Source organism: Melanostigma gelatinosum (genome assembly GCF_949748355.1).
Source record: "Melanostigma gelatinosum genome assembly, chromosome: 4".
Lineage (NCBI taxonomy): Eukaryota > Metazoa > Chordata > Actinopteri > Perciformes > Zoarcidae > Melanostigma > Melanostigma gelatinosum.
The window spans coordinates 28,040,967-28,061,686 of record NC_136637.1 but is presented as its reverse complement, the minus strand read 5'-3'; the positions used below and the strand labels follow the sequence as shown (position 1 = coordinate 28,061,686).

General features: G+C 42.0%; 2 protein-coding genes across 2 annotated transcripts; both read right to left on the bottom strand.

Annotated features, from left to right (window-relative positions):
• Nucleotides 1-91: 91 nt before the first annotated feature.
• Nucleotides 92-11,801, bottom strand: LOC306776568 (uncharacterized protein; the record flags this gene model as incomplete). The annotated part of the gene is made up of 18 exons (XM_079267280.1): nucleotides 92-531; nucleotides 633-705; nucleotides 807-1,014; nucleotides 1,116-1,263; nucleotides 1,348-1,544; nucleotides 1,653-1,795; nucleotides 2,280-2,445; nucleotides 2,589-2,777; nucleotides 2,864-2,996; nucleotides 8,097-8,507; nucleotides 8,608-8,680; nucleotides 8,782-8,989; nucleotides 9,097-9,244; nucleotides 9,329-9,525; nucleotides 10,402-10,544; nucleotides 11,029-11,194; nucleotides 11,395-11,583; nucleotides 11,670-11,801. 18 exons carry the CDS (start codon nucleotides 11,799-11,801, stop codon nucleotides 117-119), a joined length of 3,339 nt encoding a protein of 1,112 aa, XP_079123406.1. The 3' UTR covers nucleotides 92-116.
• A 2,003-nt stretch (nucleotides 11,802-13,804) lies between these two features.
• LOC306776672 (flavin-containing monooxygenase 5-like) lies at nucleotides 13,805-18,776 on the bottom strand (the record flags this gene model as incomplete). Its single annotated transcript, XM_079267452.1, has 9 exons — nucleotides 13,805-15,482; nucleotides 15,583-15,655; nucleotides 15,757-15,964; nucleotides 16,072-16,219; nucleotides 16,304-16,500; nucleotides 17,377-17,519; nucleotides 18,004-18,169; nucleotides 18,370-18,558; nucleotides 18,645-18,776. The coding sequence occupies 9 exons, from the start codon at nucleotides 18,774-18,776 to the stop codon at nucleotides 15,068-15,070; spliced, it is 1,671 nt and encodes a 556-aa protein (XP_079123578.1). The 3' UTR covers nucleotides 13,805-15,067.
• Nucleotides 18,777-20,720: the final 1,944 nt, after the last annotated feature.

Here is a 20,720-nt window from a genome sequence, read left to right as displayed (position 1 = left end):
GTTGCGTTAAGTTAAAAGGAGTGTGTTTACATTAAGACAGCCAGCTGAGCATTATCTATCCAGATTTTTTAGAACATTATTATGAATTGATTAAATTGATTATATTTAGTTGTACATCACTGTGCAGGCAAGTAACCTTTTATCTTGTCAAACAGTGCAGTGGGATCCTGGAGGAAAGCTGGAAGGCTGTTCCTGTTGACGTAGGCCGCCGAGCCCACAGCAGCAGCTGCCAGAATGAGAGGCCACTTCAACGATCTCTGGGGTTTGGGATCATCACAGGGCCTGGTCTGCATGGGTTGAGCCACTCTCTCCCACTGAGTGAAGATGGCCTGACGGGCTCCAGCCCACTTCCCTGGTCCTCTGAGACGGTACTGGTACGGCGTGCAGGGGCCGAGCACCAGATTCAGTCCCAGCCTGGGATCGGTCAGCAGCAGCCTCAGCAAGCTGGGTCGAACTCCCACCAGCTCTGCTATCTCATCCATGTAGGTGATGTAGTCAACCTGGATGGTGTGTCTCTGACTGGAGACATACCTGGAGAACAGACCATGTTGAGCAATGCAAGATTACAAGATTTGGGGGCTTTTTAGATCCGAAATAGACAAACGTGAAGTCAAGAAAATCCACAATCCTACCTTTTAGCCATTGTCTCCTGCTTGCACTGGACATCTTTTAGCATGGAAGCCACTGAGGGAAGCTTGATGCAGCCTGTTCATAACGAGAGCTATGGTGAGTGAATTCTCATATTTAATGTATTTCTGTCAAGGAAGTTAGTATAGAGTACTTTTTGTTTTGTTTTTAAAGAGTACCTTTAAAGACACGTGTGGCCCACCTGGCCTGCATCTCAGAGATGGGCATAATGGCTCCCAGTGGCTGCACTAGACCGATGATAGCCAGCGTGGGGCGGTCCAACTCAGGAGGAAACACGTACTTGTACAGAGAGGCTTTGTTCTGGGACACTGAGGCCACTTGTGAGGCCAGGAATGGAAAGGAAAAGCTGTAACCTGTGGCAAACACCTGCAAGACAGTTGGACTCCTCTCAGTCACACACACTACAGGCCAACTATACTGCCGTGTGTGTGTGTGTGTGTACACACACTTTAAATATTTAAACCTACCACCAGGTCGACATCTTCAACAACACTTCCATCATCAAACTCCACACTGGACTCGTGAAACCTGCGGATGTTGGGTTTCACCTGAACCGTTCCAGACAGGATGCGGTTGGGAAGCTCATCGTTCGCTGTGGGATGTTGGCTGAACAACCTGAGATTCATATTCACAATGATAAGCAATACTGCAGCACATGGTACGGAAGTATTTCACTGAGCTACGCTGTTGCTGCCATACCTGTGCTTTGGCTTCAAGTTGTACAGACTGTGATCAAATCTTTGGGTGAGTTTCTTCTCTGCCACGCTGCACTTTAATCCAAAGGGAAGGATTTGGCGCACAAAATTACTCATCCTTGTGTTGAGCATATCAGAGGGAAGACCGTTAACTGAAACTCGATTAAAGATCCAGGCTCCCCTCCGAGTGCTTAGATACAGCTGTAAATATAAGATGCATGAAGTAAGTCATCATGCCAGCACTGTGTCAAAGGGAAGACATCAAAGTCTCATGGTGTGTGTGTGTCTGACGATCCACAACGACCCAACCTGCTTGGTGACTCTGCTCAGTTCCACCGCGATGTCTCCTCCGGAGTTTCCTATTCCAATCACGACCACCTTTTTGTTCCTCCACTCCTCTGGAGTCTTGTAGTCTCGGCTGTGGAAGAGCTTTCCCTTGAAAGTGTCGATTCCTTTGATTTGTCACAATCAGATCAAATGCATTACATGTTTTTTCATTGGTAGACTTTCTTTTTGTCCAAAGTCTTTTAATAGATGAATAAATGCCTCTGTGCAATCTATTGGTCTAGTTTCAAACATATTATGAAACACTTTTTAAATTTAAACATTTAAAAAAGACATTCAACAACACCAGAAACCTAAAATAGGTTGTTTCAGACACTATGTAAATAGTTACATTGGACAACTTCTCCTTCAGCGATAATGGGATGGTAAGAAGAAAACTTACTTACTTACTCAGTTTTGTTTAAAATAATGAATATTTCAGACCTCTAACACTTATTCATAATGAAACTATAGGAGTCAAGAGTGGACAGTCACTGTTTGGGTAACACAACATCTACATTCCTAAGCAAAGGGGTTACAAGTATGGCTTCATTTCAAGGGGTCACACGATAAAACAGCAGGACGTGGACAGGTTTACCCTGTAAATGGTACCTGGGAAGTCGTGCAGCGGCAGGTTGGGGTGGCAGTGATGTCCGATACAGATCATCACAGCGTCAAAGATGTGTTTCTCCTTTTCGCCGTCCTTGTTCTCCGTCTCAACGTCCCACTGGCCCGAACGAGAAAAATCCGATCTCTGCTTCACCTGCAAGACTTTGGTCTGAACGACAGAGACGCACAACCAGCTGCTCACAATACATTCAGCTGTCTATCATCTTATTATGCAACACTTTTGAGATCTGGGTGAAACACAAGGCATCATTTCATGGACAGAGTAACATCTTTTTCAGTAAGCATCCTCACATTGAAGCGTATGTGCTTGGTGAGCTGGAAGTGGTCAGCAAACATCCGAAAGTAGTCCATGATGAGGGAGTTGTGCATGTAGTTGGGGTAGTGTGCAGGGATGGGAAAGTCACTGAAACACATCATCTCCTTGGAGGTGTTGATGATGACAGAGTGGTAGATGCTGGCCCTGTCTGGCTCTGGATTCTCCTGCAATAGAGTCCCCAGACCAATGACCATCCTAACTTGTTAAACAAACTGTGGAATTATGAGATCCTGCACGTAGCGAGACCCACCTTGAACCTCCACAGACCACCGATGTCATTGCTGCTTTCGAAGCAGACGGGCTCCAGCCCCTCATCCACACAGCACTTGATGCAGGCCAGACCTGAGCTACCTCCTCCAACCACCGCCACACGACGAGTCATACTTCAGCTCTGTGAAGGATTTAAACCAGATCAGACTGAAACATGTTTCACCTGCAAACCATAAGATGCATTCATGGGCTGCACACAACAGGAAGTGGACCAAGGGGTTTTCCTACTTTTGTTTCCTACTTACGCGGGTTGATTAGGATTCAATTCAATTCATTTGCATCGCCCAGAATCACAAATTTGCCTCAGAGGGTTTTACAATCTGTACAGCTGACAACATCCTCTGTCCTTGGACACTCAATCAGATAAGGACGATGTAGCGCTGCACAGAGTTTATCCACAACCCTTGTACCTAGTTGGGCTATTACAGCTTTCAGTATCATAACACCCACAACACACGACACACTAACCTCAGAATGTACCAAAATCGAAGTTCAGCACGAGTTAATATGTAGCCACAGGCAGAGATTTCAAATGCTGGTTCATGTCCTCAGAACAACCCAAATTTGCTTTTACAAAATGCGTCTTGAAGCTTTTCTAATAATCTAAAAAGTCCTCTGTTTATCTATTATCCCTAATAATTATATTATCATTGTAACTATTCATATCTATTCTATTTAGGCAAACAACACATGCAGCATATAAACTGTAATTAGTTTGTTAATGTCACATTAAACACAAAATAAATTACAGTTTGTGTAAATGAGCTAGAAGCTAAATGTGGTACAACACAACTCCTTTCCTTGTATGAGATTCATGTTTTTTGTACATGGCAGCTGACGCAGAAATGTAATAAACTTATCTTACATATACCATGAAAGTCTGTTCACGGAACATATATTTCTGGATGTAAAAAGTAATTAAAATCAAAGTTCTGTCCAATTGCACGGATGAAAGACAATGATCATTTGGGGTAAGTATTGCAAAGAAAAACTCATATTGAAATAAATTATGCAAAATAAAATATCCAAATCATCAGAGAGAGGCAAAGTCAAACCTAACTTGCTTTCCCAATGCATCAAATCCAACACAGACAAATGTGTAAACTTTGTGTCAACTTGAGCGTGCAATAAGCTGTTTCACTCCAACAACTGACGAGAAACAAAACGAACACGTGTGGGCATTAAAAAAACTAAATCAACCAAATCCAATTTTCCCATTAAAATCATCCAAATCACTTACCTACTGAGATGCAAAAAACAGAAAGCTCACTGTTGCAAAGTGTTGTGGAATATTTCTATGAATAGTCGGGAGAAGAGTGTCAAAGTGTTAACAAATCAATGTCAAATGAAACAGAGTCTGGATGAACGATCAAAGTTGTAATAGTCAATTTATTTGCTTGCAAGCAAAGAGAACACAGTCTCACAGACACATCACCGTCATCTGCGAGAGATGCTCTGATGACACATTCAAATGCCTGGACCTTTATCCTCAGTCAGCATGCTGTTATCTTGATTCGCAAACAAGAATAAACAAGAAGAAGGAAACCAGTCAAGGCAGATGTTTTTCTTTGAAGCACAGTGTCCTGTCTTTACGATACCCTGAAGGCGCTTTATGGCCGGTTTTACGAATCCCTTTGTTATCAGTTTGTCCCACAATATTTATGGAGACATCAGATGCTTCCTTTGATGTTACTGTGAACTAGTCAAAGAGTTAAGTCACAGTATTGCAGAGACGGAATAAACCGGTGAACCATCACACATCATAAATACCTAAAGAGGGTCATGCTCTCCCTGATGCTCATCAGGAAGTACCGTAATCTAAACATCTGTGTTGCCGTCTTTGAAGACAAATAATGCACAGGAAAACAGACACCAAGATAACAGATCACAAGACCCCTGGATCCGAAATTTACGAGACTCATTTAGAAGACACAAGGTTTTTAGTGCCTGCTCTTCTAAACTCAAATTCCTTAACCCTAAAGCAGTAGACTGACATATTTTCCCATAACATTCCACTCTTTGATTACATCGTAATCACACAATATAGTAAAAATATGTTATAAGGACATTTCAATTACAACAGAAGTATTACCCAACAATATGATTTAAAAAATATCATGTGAGAGAACTGAAGAAAAACTGTTCTTGTGAGATGAAAGATCCCATGAATGTAGCAGGCAATATAATTCAATTAACACAAAGGTTAAAAAAATAGAAATCAAAAAACTGTCTTGAGTGCAACAGCCACCAGTTTGTATGGAGTTCACCCGAGCAACTGGTTTGTGTGAGCAGCTTTGTTTGTGTTGCCACCGTGAGGTTTCCACAAAACTGTCAGAGACACTGTACGCTCAGACAGATTGAATTATACAGAAATAAAATGAAAACAAAACGAGCAATAATGTGAATATAGTTATCATGAAAAGTTTTTCGTCCTTCTTCAGAGGCCTGACCGCTGTCCTTTTCTTGTGTTTGTTGGCATAAACACGTGTTGAGAGGGGCTCTTCCAGCCGTCTTTCTTGCGTGGCATCCACGTCGCGTTGTAGACAGTTAACACAGAACACGCACGTGTCTGTTGGCTAACTGCCCGTCGTGATCCCGTCCGTGAATCACTGCATCTCATCTGTCGATGGCACCGTCGTCCGTCTCTCGTCCTTCGGTGGTGCCGGTTGGTGTAGGTGTTCGCTCACCTGAAGCTTCTCCTGGGTCTGGAACCTTTTTGCAATGTGACGCATGAACCCAAGTTGCCATCTCAGCTACTTTGACAGCCGTCTGAGTGACGAGGAGGACCTGGAATGGACTTCCTTCTGAAATCTTTCACCACCTCGAAATCACCAGCTTATGGAGAGGTCATTCAGCTGGTCTCTGGAGGGCAGCTGCTACCTGTTGTCTTATGTGAGATAGAGCAAACGACAATTGTGCACAATATGTTTACATTTAAAATGTTCGCATAAGGCGGTTTGAGGGAAATGGTGCTCTCGGTGCTTCCGTGCCCACATGGGGAGGAAAACCAAAGCTTTTGTCCAAGACAGACCTGTGTCATCACAACATTTAGCTAACTTGGTCCACATAGCAATCTATCTAAGCTAAGCCATACATCATTTTATAACAATCGAATATCATAAGTGAGAAATATTTCCGTAGACACACCGAACCTAAAACAAAAACAAAAAAAATCGCCTTCACAACATCAGCTTCAGCATTTCCTGTTGAAATGGGATCAAAAGCGTTAGTGGGAGTGTCGGTGAGGTCAGCTCTCTGTATGCAGACCTGTAGAACAGAAACTACATAGTTAATCAGCCTTCCATCTGCTGGAGGAGGAAAAAGAGTGTTAGGATTAAGGGTAATACATCGTTTCAAAGCAGTGTTAGGCAAATCTATTGTATTCATTTGCTCTAATCTGTAAAAAACAGCATAAGGAAACATGTCGCAATATCACGTGCAACAGCATGCAGACAGAAGAGGTCTGGTGCTGTGAGGTCTAACCTAGTAAAGTAACCAGGCCTTTGACTGCCCCCATGTTCCTAAGTCTAAACTAATGTAACCGTCTCTCAGGTCAACGTATTGTATGAACAGTGTGTCAAGTTCAGATAGCCAAAAATGACTACTTGACCATTCATCTGTGTCTGTTAAATCATATGACCTTAGTATAATTTTACCATTACTTTTACAATTGAAATTTTAACTTTCTTACCCGTTTGTAGAAATTAATTCTTTTTCGTTGGATTCGCGTGCCGTCAATCAGAAACTCCCTCGGGTCTGCCGGTTCTCTCTCTCTCGGCTAATGAGGTATGAGACAGGAAACTTCAGTTGTGGATTCCTGGAGAGGCCTTCTCCTCCGGTCAGTCCCTCTGGAGCTCTGATAGACAGTCAGCGAATCCTGCCGACAACGCCAAATTGTTGTGGAATATTTCTATGAATAGTCGGGAGAAGAGTGTCAAAGTGTTAACAAATCAATGTCAAATGAAACAGAGTCTGGATGAACGATCAAAGTTGTAATAGTCAATTTATTTGCTTGCAAGCAAAGAGAACACAGTCTCACAGACACATCACCGTCATCTGCGAGAGATGCTCTGATGACACATTCAAATGCCTGGACCTTTATCCTCAGTCAGCATGCTGTTATCTTGGTTCGCAAACAAGAATAAACAAGAAGAAGGAAACCAGTCAAGGCAGATGTTTTTCTTTGAAGCATAGTGTCCTGTCTTTACGATACCCTGAAGGCGCTTTATGGCCGGTTTACGAATCCCTTTGTTATCAAAGTGCAGAGTAGTCACAGGAATAACCTTTAGCACATACCTATGCTGTCAGTGAGTGGATCAGCTATTTGCCTGTTTGTCTTTGAGCGTTAACCCTTTCACAGAGTGTTTTAAGTTTATTGAAGGTTCATGGAAACAGTTTTGGTCACCTGAAAATGCCTTATTCAGAGTCTGACTGTAGTTAGCTCCACTCGCTTGTGGCACTACATGGTGTGAGTTCCAATACACATACTACCATACTATTTAGTATGCCAAAAAATGATGTAGTATGCCCCAATACATCCTGTTTGCATTTTGCAGTATGCTAGCTACTGTGCTTTTCTAATCCTTTGCTCAGCAGACACACACGTGGACAAAATTGTTGGTACCCTTCCGTTAAAGAAAGAAAAACCCACAATGGTCAGTGAAATAACTTGAAACTGACAAAAGTAATAATAAATAAAGATTTACTGAAAATGAATCATGAAAATCAGACATTGCTTTTGAATTGTGGTTCAACAGAATCATTAAAAAAAACAAAAAACGAATGAAAATGGCCTGGACAAAATTTTTGAATGATCTTTGGATAAGACACGTCAGTTAAGATAACGTTACATTTGTGAATGGAACATCGCTACGTTATCAAGCTAGCTAGTTAGCCACGGTAACGGCCATGTTGGTATTGGTGACGTACGTTGAAGCGTAATGGTACAACGACAAACTTGTGATTTGTGATTTTGGGCTGTACAAAAATGAATTGAATAAATATTTTACCATTGTTGAAAATACTTTTCCCCCATAATATATTTAATGCAAATTAAAAACGTCATAAAAACAGACCCCCAAAATGTTTCACTGAGTATATTGTTCACATCCAGAGTCGGGGTAGTTTAGTGTAAAAACTGAAAACATGTATGATAAATGTGTTAAAAGATTAGCACATATCTACGAGCGGAACAAGCACGACATGCACATCACTGCGCAGGCAAGTAACCTTTTATCTTGTCAAACAGTGCAGTGGGATCCTGGAGGAAAGCTGGAAGGTTGTTCCTGTTGACGTAGGCCGCCGAGCCCACAGCAGCAGCTGCCAGAATGAGAGGCCACTTCAACGATCTCTGGGGTTTGGGATCATCACAGGGCCTGGTCTGCATGGGTTGAGCCACTCTCTCCCACTGAGTGAAGATGGCCTGACGGGCTCCAGCCCACTTCCCTGGTCCTCTGAGACGGTACTGGTACGGCGTGCAGGGGCCGAGCATCAGATTCAGTCCCAGCCTGGGATCGGTCAGCAGCAGCCTCAGCAAGCTGGGTCGAACTCCCACCAGCTCTGCTATCTCATCCATGTAGGTGATGTAGTCAACCTGGATGGTGTGTCTCTGACTGGAGACATACCTGGAGAACAGACCATGGTGAGCAATGCAAGATTACAAGATTTGGGGCTTTTTAGATCCGAAATAGACAAACGTGAAGTCAAGAAAATCCACAATCCTACCTTTTAGCCATTGTCTCCTGCTTGCACTGGACATCTTTTAGCATGGAAGCCACTGAGGGAAGCTTGATGCAGCCTGTTCATAACGAGAGCTATGGTGAGTGAATTCTCATATTTAATGTATTTCTGTCAAGGAAGTTAGTATAGAGTACTTTTTGTTTTGTTTTTAAAGAGTACCTTTAAAGACACGTGTGGCCCACCTGGCCTGCATCTCAGAGATGGGCATAATGGCTCCCAGTGGCTGCACTAGACCGATGATAGCCAGCGTGGGGCGGTGCAACTCAGGAGGAAACACGTACTTGTACAGAGAGGCTTTGTTCTGGGACACTGAGGCCACTTGTGAGGCCAGGAATGGAAAGGAAAAGCTGTAACCTGTGGCAAACACCTGCAAGACAGTTGGACTCCTCTCAGTCACACACACTACAGGCCAACTATACTGCTGTGTGTGTGTGTGTGTGTGGGTGAACACACACTTTAAATATTTAAACCTACCACCAGGTCGACATCTTCAACAACACTTCCATCATCAAACTCCACACTGGACCCGTGAAACCTGCGGATGTTGGGTTTCACCTGAACCGTTCCAGACAGGATGCGGTTGGGAAGCTCATCGTTCAGTGTGGGATGTTGGCTGAACAACCTGAGATTCATATTCACAATGATAAGCAATACTGCAGCACATGGTACGGAAGTATTTCACTGAGCTACGCTGTTGCTGCCATACCTGTGCTTTGGCTTCAAGTTGTACAGACTGTGATCAAATCTTTGGGTGAGTTTCTTCTCTGCCACGCTGCACTTTAATCCAAAGGGAAGGATTTGGCGCACAAAATTACTCATCCTTGTGTTGAGCATATCAGAGGGAAGACCGTTAACTGAAACTCGATTAAAGATCCAGGCTCCCCTCCGAGTGCTTAGATACAGCTGTAAATATAAGATGCATGAAGTAAGTCATCATGCCAGCACTGTGTCAAAGGGAAGACATCAAAGTCTCATGGTGTGTGTGTTGTGAAAAATAAAGCTATCTTTCACTCAGAGCAGATTTAAGAGGATAACGAAAGCTCTCAAGAGGCGTATAGTTATATCAAAGCAATAGATTTATTTATCAACAGAGTTATTCAGCCCAAACAATTAAACATGCATGGGAATCTAATGGTTTCACTCTCAGAGATTCGCCATGAGACACACTTGAACACATCAGCGTGAACCTTAATATAGGGGGTCCACCCCTTGATACACATTGGTCAAAGTCAAAGATGCAGGCGTGGCACGTTTGTACGTTATGACACCTGGATGGGAGCCGTGGATGTCCATCCACCTTGGCCCCTCCCAGTAGGCGTTGGTTTCCATCAGTGTGAGTGAGGTGTTGCATGGGACAAGACCTGAGAAAGAGTGTGTGAAGGAGTTGGGCTCTGTTGGGGCGTTGTCCCTCGCTTGAATCTAACTGTCCATTGTGTCTTTCTTATCTTCTCTAAAGATGGCGTCCTGTTCCTTGTGACGCAGTTAAATCAGTAACCTTCCTCCTGCTTCTCTCTGGCCTTAGTGTGTGCTGTGAGCACTGTATAAGTGGTTAATAGAGCTGCATAATCTAATGGTTATTAAAACTACAAATATGCTAGTGATTAATTAAACTGTATGTATAAGCTAGTTGCTGATTAAGCTGTATATAAGCTAGCTGTTAATTAAACTGTATATAAGCTAGTTGCTACTTAAAGCTGCATATAAACTAGCTGCTGATTAAGCTGTATATAAGCTAATTTTATCAACATGTGTGTGTCTGACGATCCACAACGACCCAACCTGCTTGGTGACTCTGCTCAGTTCCACCGCGATGTCTCCTCCAGAGTTTCCTATTCCAATCACGACCACCTTTTTGTTCCTCCACTCCTCTGGAGTCTTGTAGTCTCGGCTGTGGAAGAACTTTCCCTTGAAAGTGTTGATTCCTTAGATTTGTCACAATCAGATCAAATGCATTACATGTTTTTTCATTGGTAGACTTTCTTTTTGTCCAAAGTCTTTTAATAAATGAATAAATGCCTCTGTGCAATCTATTGGTCTAGTTTCAAACATATTATGAAACACTTTTTAAATTTAAACATTTAAAAAAGACATTCAACAACACCAGAAACCTAAAATAGGTTGTTTCAGACACTATGTAAATAGTTACATTGGACAACTTCTCCTTCAGCGATAATGGGATGGTAAGAAGAAAACTTACTGACTTACTCAGTTTTGTTTAAAATAGTGAATATTTCAGACCTCTAACACTTATTCATAATGAAACTATAGGAGTCAAGAGTGGACAGTCACTGTTTGGGTAACAAAACATCTACATTCCTAAGCAAAGGGGTTACAAGTATGGCTTCATTTCAAGGGGTCACACGATAACACAGCAGGACGTGGACAGGTTTACCCTGTAAATGGTACCTGGGAAGTCGTGCAGCGGCAGGTTGGGGTGGCAGTGATGTCCGATACAGATCATCACAGCGTCAAAGATGTGTTTCTCCTTTTCGCCGTCCTTGTTCTCCGTCTCAACGTCCCACTGGCCCGAACGAGAAAAATCCGATCTCTGCTTCACCTGCAAGACTTTGGTCTGAACGACAGAGAAACAGATAAATTGGCTGATAACAGCACAAAGAGCTAACACAGACTTTTACGTGAGGCGAGTATGATCTTTTTAACTGTTTTTTTGTGTTGCACCAAACGATAATTTGAGGCCAAGGTGAAAATGTTGCATGCTTTCAGGTACAGAGAAATCAAACTCCAGAAAGGTAGAGAGTGAAACATCCTCACATTGAAGCGTATGTGCTTGGTGAGCTGGAAGTGGTCAGCAAACATCCGAAAGTAGTCCATGATGAGGGAGTTGTGCATGTAGTTGGGGTAGTGTGCAGGGATGGGGAAGTCACTGAAACACATCATCTCCTTGGAGGTGTTGATGATGACAGAGTGGTAGATGCTGGCCCTGTCTGGCTTTGGATTCTCCTGCAATAGAGTCCCCAGACCAATGACCATCCTAACTTGTTAAACAAACTGTGGAATTATGAGATCCTGCACGTAGCGAGACCCACCTTGAACCTCCACAGACCACCGATGTCATTGCTGCTTTCGAAGCAGACGGGCTCCAGCCCCTCATCCACACAGCACTTGATGCAGGCCAGACCTGAGCTACCTCCTCCAACCACCGCCACACGACGAGTCATACTTCAGCTCTGTGAAGGATTTAAACCAGATCAGACTGAAACATGTTTCACCTGCAAACCATAAGATGCATTCATGGGCTGCACACAACAGGAAGTGGACCAAGGGGTTTTCCTACTTTTGTTTCCTACTTACGCGGGTTGATTAGGATTCAATTCAATTCATTTGCATCGCCCAGAATCACAAATTTGCCTCAGAGGGTTTTACAATCTGTACAGCTGACAACATCCTCTGTCCTTGGACACTCAATCAGATAAGGACGATGTAGCGCTGCACAGAGTTTATCCACAACCCTTGTACCTAGTTGGGCTGTTACAGCTTTCAGTATCATAACACCCACAACACACGACACACTAACCTCAGAATGTACCAAAATCGAAGTTCAGCACGAGTTAATATGTAGCCACAGGCAGAGATTTCAAATGCTGGTTCATGTCCTCAGAACAACCCAACTTTGCTTTTACAAAATGCGTCTTGAAGCTTTTCTAATAATCTAAAAAGTCCTCTGTTTATCTATTATCCCTAATAATTATATTATCATTGTAACTATTCATATCTATTCTATTTAGGCAAACAACACATGCAGCATATAAACTGTAATTAGTTTGTTAATGTCACATTAAACACAAAATAAATTACAGTTTGTGTAAATGAGCTAGAAGCTAAATGTGGTGCAACACAACTCCTTTCCTTGTATGAGATTCATGTTTTTTGTACATGGCAGCTGACGCAGAAATGTAATAAACTTATCTTACATATACCATGAAAGTCTGTTCACGGAACATATATTTCTGGATGTAAAAAGTAATTAAAATCAAAGTTCTGTCCAATTGCACGGATGAAAGACAATGATCATTTGGGGTAAGTATTGCAAAGAAAAACTCATATTGAAATAAATTATGCAAAATAAAATATCCAAATCATCAGAGAGAGGCAAAGTCAAACCTAACTTGCTTTCCCAATGCATCAAATCCAACACAGACAAATGTGTAAACTTTGTGTCAACTTGAGCGTGCAATAAGCTGTTTCACTCCAACAACTGATGAGAAACAAAACGAACACGTCTGGGCATTAAAAAAACTAAATCAACCAAATCCAATTTTCCCATTAAAATCATCCAAATCACTTACCTACTGAGATGCAAAAAACAGAAAGCTCACTGTTGCAAAGGTGCAGAGTAGTCACAGGAATAACCTTTAGCACATACTTATGCTGTCAGTGAGTGGATCAGCTATTTACCTGTTTGTCTTTGAGCGTTAACCCTTTCACAGAGTGTTTTAAGTTTATTGAAGGTTCATGGAAACAGTTTTGGTCACCTGAAAATGCCTTATTCAGAGTCTGACTGTAGTTAGCTCCACTCGCTTGTGGCACTACATGGTGTGAGTTCCAATACACATACTACCATACTATTTAGTATGCCAAAAAATGATGTAGTATGCCCCAATACATCCTGTTTGCATTTTGCAGTATGCTAGCTACTGTGCTTTTCTAATCCTTTGCTCAGCAGACACACACGTGGACAAAATTGTTGGTACCCTTCCGTTAAAGAAAGAAAAACCCACAATGGTCAGTGAAATAACTTGAAACTGACAAAAGTAATAATAAATAAAGATTTACTGAAAATGAATCATGAAAATCAGACATTGCTTTTGAATTGTGGTTCAACAGAATCATTAAAAAAAACAAAAAACGTGTGAAAATGGCCTGGACAAAAATTTTGAATGATCTTTGGATAAGACACGTCAGTTAAGATAACGTTACATTTGTGAATGGAACATCGCTACGTTATCAAGCTAGCTAGTTAGCCACGGTAACGGCCATGTTGGTATTGGTGACGTACGTTGAAGCGTAATGGTACAACGACAAACTGCAACTTTCTTGAATTGCAAAATTATCTTTTAAAATGTCAAATATATGCACACAACTCAAATGGGATCAAACTGTTTATTCATACAACCATGGATTGTACATTCGTTTTTGGTTTAAAACTTTATGTACACACGCAAACCATTCTGTAAAAAGCATCTTCAACATTCATGTCAATACAAAGAACTGGTAATAAAACCAAACCAAAACACTAAAGGGTAGCATCAACGCCTACAGCCATCCTTCATGTTTAGGTATTGCAAATGAAGCCATAATAAATTACATCTATTGCACTTCTGTCCATCCTGGGAGAGGGATCCCTCTCTGTTGCTCTCCCACAGGTCTCTTCCTCTTTCTTCCCCCGTTAAGGGTTTTTTTTGGGGTTTTTTTCCTGTTCTGATGTGAGGGTTCCAGGACAGTGTTATGGGAAAATATGTCATCGTCTACTGCTTTAGGGTTAAAGAATGTAAGTTGTAGAAGTGCAGGCACCAAACCTTGTTTATCTTGTTATCTGTTTGTTCCTGTGCATTGTTTCTGTCTTCAAAGACGGGGACACACAGAGGCCTTGATTACAGTATTTCCTTGATGAGCATTAGAGGAAGGGCATGACCCTCTTTAGGTATTTATGATGTGTGATGGTTCACAGGTTCATTCCGTCTCTGCACTTAACTCTTTGACCAGGTCACAGTGACATCAAAGGACGCATCTGACTGGGTGTATCCATGGTTTATTGTGGGGCAAACTGATAACAAAGGGATTTGTAAACAGGCTTTAAAAGCGCCTTCAGGTTATCGGAAAGACAGGACGCTGTGCTTCAAAGACAAACATCTGCCTTGACTGGTTTCCTTCTTCTGTTTATTCTTGTTTGCGAACCAAGATAACAGCATGCTGGCTGAGTATAAATGTCCGTGCATTTAACTGTGTCGTCAGAGCATCTCTTGCAGATGACGTGATGTGTCTGTGAGACTGTGTTCTCTTTGCTTGCAAGCAAATAAATTGACTATTACAACTTTGATTGTTCATCCAGACTCTGTTTCATTTGACATTGATAAGAAACATTTTACACTCTTCTCCCGACTATTCATAGAAATATTCCACAACAACAGAGGATGTCGTATGTGTACAGATTCTAAAGTCCTCTGAGGCAAATTTGTAATTTGTGATTTTGGGCTGTACAAAAATGAATTGAATAAATATTTTACCATTGTTGAAAATACTTTTCCCCCATAATATATTTAATGCAAATTAAAAACGTCATAAAAACAGACCCCCAAAATGTTTCACTGAGTATATTGTTCACATCCAGAGTTGGGGTAGTTTAGTGTAAAAACTGAAAACATGTATGATAAATGTGTTAAAAGATTAGCACATATCTACGAGCGGAACAAGCACGACATGCACATCACTGCGCAGGCAAGTAACCTTTTATCTTGTCAAACAGTGCAGTGGGATCCTGGAGGAAAGCTGGAAGGCTGTTCCTGTTGACGTAGGCCGCCGAGCCCACAGCAGCAGCTGCCAGAATGAGAGGCCACTTCAACGATCTCTGGGGTTTGGGATCATCACAGGGCCTGGTCTGCATGGGTTGAGCCACTCTCTCCCACTGAGTGAAGATGGCCTGACGGGCTCCAGCCCACTTCCCTGGTCCTCTGAGACGGTACTGGTACGGCGTGCAGGGGCCGAGCATCAGATTCAGTCCCAGCCTGGGATCGGTCAGCAGCAGCCTCAGCAAGCTGGGTCGAACTCCCACCAGCTCTGCTATCTCATCCATGTAGGTGATGTAGTCAACCTGGATGGTGTGTCTCTGACTGGAGACATACCTGGAGAACAGACCATGGTGAGCAATGCAAGATTACAAGATTTGGGGCTTTTTAGATCCGAAATAGACAAACGTGAAGTCAAGAAAATCCACAATCCTACCTTTTAGCCATTGTCTCCTGCTTGCACTGGACATCTTTTAGCATGGAAGCCACTGAGGGAAGCTTGATGCAGCCTGTTCATAACGAGAGCTATGGTGAGTGAATTCTCATATTTAATGTATTTCTGTCAAGGAAGTTAGTATAGAGTACTTTTTGTTTTGTTTTTAAAGAGTACCTTTAAAGACACGTGTGGCCCACCTGGCCTGCATCTCAGAGATGGGCATAATGGCTCCCAGTGGCTGCACTAGACCGATGATAGCCAGCGTGGGGCGGTGCAACTCAGGAGGAAACACGTACTTGTACAGAGAGGCTTTGTTCTGGGACACTGAGGCCACTTGTGAGGCCAGGAATGGAAAGGAAAAGCTGTAACCTGTGGCAAACACCTGCAAGACAGTTGGACTCCTCTCAGTCACACACACTACAGGCCAACTATACTGCTGTGTGTGTGTGTGTGTGTGGGTGAACACACACTTTAAATATTTAAACCTACCACCAGGTCGACATCTTCAACAACACTTCCATCATCAAACTCCACACTGGACCCGTGAAACCTGCGGATGTTGGGTTTCACCTGAACCGTTCCAGACAGGATGCGGTTGGGAAGCTCATCGTTCAGTGTGGGATGTTGGCTGAACAACCTGAGATTCATATTCACAATGATAAGCAATACTGCAGCACATGGTACGGAAGTATTTCACTGAGCTACGCTGTTGCTGCCATACCTGTGCTTTGGCTTCAAGTTGTACAGACTGTGATCAAATCTTTGGGTGAGTTTCTTCTCTGCCACGCTGCACTTTAATCCAAAGGGAAGGATTTGGCGCACAAAATTACTCATCCTTGTGTTGAGCATATCAGAGGGAAGACCGTTAACTGAAACTCGATTAAAGATCCAGGCTCCCCTCCGAGTGCTTAGATACAGCTGTAAATATAAGATGCATGAAGTAAGTCATCATGCCAGCACTGTGTCAAAGGGAAGACATCAAAGTCTCATGGTGTGTGTGTTGTGAAAAATAAAGCTATCTTTCACTCAGAGCGGATTTAAGAGGATAACGAAAGCTCTCAAGAGGCGTATAGTTATATCAAAGCAATAGATTTATTTATCAACAGAGTTATTCAGCCCAAACAATTAAACATGCATGGGAATCTAATGGTTTCACTCTCAGAGATTCGCCATGAGACACACTTGAACACATCAGCGTGAACCTTAATATAGGGGGTCCACCCCTTGATACACATTGGTCAAAGTCAAAGATGCAGGCGTGGCACGTTTGTACGTTATGACACCTGGATGGGAGCCGTGGATGTCCATCCACCTTGGCCCCTCCCAGTAGGCGTTGGTTTCCATCAGTGTGAGTGAGGTGTTGCATGGGACAAGACCTGAGAAAGAGTGTGTGAAGGAGTTGGGCTCTGTTGGGGCGTTGTCCCTCGCTTGAATCTAACTGTCCATTGTGTCTTTCTTATCTTCTCTAAAGATGGCGTCCTGTTCCTTGTGACGCAGTTAAATCAGTAACCTTCCTCCTGCTTCTCTCTGGCCTTAGTGTGTGCTGTGAGCACTGTATAAGTGGTTAATAGAGCTGCATAATCTAATGGTTATTAAAACTACAAATATGCTAGTGATTAATTAAACTGTATGTATAAGCTAGTTGCTGATTAAGCTGTATATAAGCTAGCTGTTAATTAAACTGTATATAAGCTAGTTGCTACTTAAAGCTGCATATAAACTAGCTGCTGATTAAGCTGTATATAAGCTAATTTTATCAACATGTGTGTGTCTGACGATCCACAACGACCCAACCTGCTTGGTGACTCTGCTCAGTTCCACCGCGATGTCTCCTCCAGAGTTTCCTATTCCAATCACGACCACCTTTTTGTTCCTCCACTCCTCTGGAGTCTTGTAGTCTCGGCTGTGGAAGAACTTTCCCTTGAAAGTGTTGATTCCTTAGATTTGTCACAATCAGATCAAATGCATTACATGTTTTTTCATTGGTAGACTTTCTTTTTGTCCAAAGTCTTTTAATAAATGAATAAATGCCTCTGTGCAATCTATTGGTCTAGTTTCAAACATATTATGAAACACTTTTTAAATTTAAACATTTAAAAAAGACATTCAACAACACCAGAAACCTAAAATAGGTTGTTTCAGACACTATGTAAATAGTTACATTGGACAACTTCTCCTTCAGCGATAATGGGATGGTAAGAAGAAAACTTACTGACTTACTCAGTTTTGTTTAAAATAGTGAATATTTCAGACCTCTAACACTTATTCATAATGAAACTATAGGAGTCAAGAGTGGACAGTCACTGTTTGGGTAACAAAACATCTACATTCCTAAGCAAAGGGGTTACAAGTATGGCTTCATTTCAAGGGGTCACACGATAACACAGCAGGACGTGGACAGGTTTACCCTGTAAATGGTACCTGGGAAGTCGTGCAGCGGCAGGTTGGGGTGGCAGTGATGTCCGATACAGATCATCACAGCGTCAAAGATGTGTTTCTCCTTTTCGCCGTCCTTGTTCTCCGTCTCAACGTCCCACTGGCCCGAACGAGAAAAATCCGATCTCTGCTTCACCTGCAAGACTTTGGTCTGAACGACAGAGAAACAGATAAATTGGCTGATAACAGCACAAAGAGCTAACACAGACTTTTACGTGAGGCGAGTATGATCTTTTTAACTGTTTTTTTGTGTTGCACCAAACGATAATTTGAGGCCAAGGTGAAAATGTTGCATGCTTTCAGGTACAGAGAAATCAAACTCCAGAAAGGTAGAGAGTGAAACATCCTCACATTGAAGCGTATGTGCTTGGTGAGCTGGAAGTGGTCAGCAAACATCCGAAAGTAGTCCATGATGAGGGAGTTGTGCATGTAGTTGGGGTAGTGTGCAGGGATGGGGAAGTCACTGAAACACATCATCTCCTTGGAGGTGTTGATGATGACAGAGTGGTAGATGCTGGCCCTGTCTGGCTCTGGATTCTCCTGCAATAGAGTCCCCAGACCAATGACCATCCTAACTTGTTAAACAAACTGTGGAATTATGAGATCCTGCACGTAGCGAGACCCACCTTGAACCTCCACAGACCACCGATGTCATTGCTGCTTTCGAAGCAGACGGGCTCCAGCCCCTCATCCACACAGCACTTGATGCAGGCCAGACCTGAGCTACCTCCTCCAACCACCGCCACACGACGAGTCATACTTCAGCTCTGTGAAGGATTTAAACCAGATCAGACTGAAACATGTTTCACCTGCAAACCATAAGATGCATTCATGGGCTGCACACAACAGGAAGTGGACCAAGGGGTTTTCCTACTTTTGTTTCCTACTTACGCGGGTTGATTAGGATTCAATTCAATTCATTTGCATCGCCCAGAATCACAAATTTGCCTCAGAGGGTTTTACAATCTGTACAGCTGACAACATCCTCTGTCCTTGGACACTCAATCAGATAAGGACGATGTAGCGCTGCACAGAGTTTATCCACAACCCTTGTACCTAGTTGGGCTGTTACAGCTTTCAGTATCATAACACCCACAACACACGACACACTAACCTCAGAATGTACCAAAATCGAAGTTCAGCACGAGTTAATATGTAGCCACAGGCAGAGATTTCAAATGCTGGTTCATGTCCTCAGAACAACCCAACTTTGCTTTTACAAAATGCGTCTTGAAGCTTTTCTAATAATCTAAAAAGTCCTCTGTTTATCTATTATCCCTAATAATTATATTATCATTGTAACTATTCATATCTATTCTATTTAGGCAAACAACACATGCAGCATATAAACTGTAATTAGTTTGTTAATGTCACATTAAACACAAAATAAATTACAGTTTGTGTAAATGAGCTAGAAGCTAAATGTGGTGCAACACAACTCCTTTCCTTGTATGAGATTCATGTTTTTTGTACATGGCAGCTGACGCAGAAATGTAATAAACTTATCTTACATATACCATGAAAGTCTGTTCACGGAACATATATTTCTGGATGTAAAAAGTAATTAAAATCAAAGTTCTGTCCAATTGCACGGATGAAAGACAATGATCATTTGGGGTAAGTATTGCAAAGAAAAACTCATATTGAAATAAATTATGCAAAATAAAATATCCAAATCATCAGAGAGAGGCAAAGTCAAACCTAACTTGCTTTCCCAATGCATCAAATCCAACACAGACAAATGTGTAAACTTTGTGTCAACTTGAGCGTGCAATAAGCTGTTTCACTCCAACAACTGATGAGAAACAAAACGAACACGTCTGGGCATTAAAAAAACTAAATCAACCAAATCCAATTTTCCCATTAAAATCATCCAAATCACTTACCTACTGAGATGCAAAAAACAGAAAGCTCACTGTTGCAAAGGTGCAGAGTAGTCACAGGAATAACCTTTAGCACATACTTATGCTGTCAGTGAGTGGATCAGCTATTTACCTGTTTGTCTTTGAGCGTTAACCCTTTCACAGAGTGTTTTAAGTTTATTGAAGGTTCATGGAAACAGTTTTGGTCACCTGAAAATGCCTTATTCAGAGTCTGACTGTAGTTAGCTCCACTCGCTTGTGGCACTACATGGTGTGAGTTCCAATACACATACTACCATACTATTTAGTATGCCAAAAAATGATGTAGTATGCCCCAATACATCCTGTTTGCATTTTGCAGTATGCTAGCTACTGTGCTTTTCTAATCCTTTGCTCAGCAGACACACACGTGGACAAAATTGTTGGTACCCTTCCGTTAAAGAAAGAAAAACCCACAATGGTCAGTGAAATAACTTGAAACTGACAAAAGTAATAATAAATAAAGATTTACTGAAAATGAATCATGAAAATCAGACATTGCTTTTGAATTGTGGTTCAACAGAATCATTAAAAAAAACAAAAAACGTGTGAAAATGGCCTGGACAAAAATTTTGAATGATCTTTGGATAAGACACGTCAGTTAAGATAACGTTACATTTGTGAATGGAACATCGCTACGTTATCAAGCTAGCTAGTTAGCCACGGTAACGGCCATGTTGGTATTGGTGACGTACGTTGAAGCGTAATGGTACAACGACAAACTGCAACTTTCTTGAATTGCAAAATTATCTTTTAAAATGTCAAATATATGCACACAACTCAAATGGGATCAAACTGTTT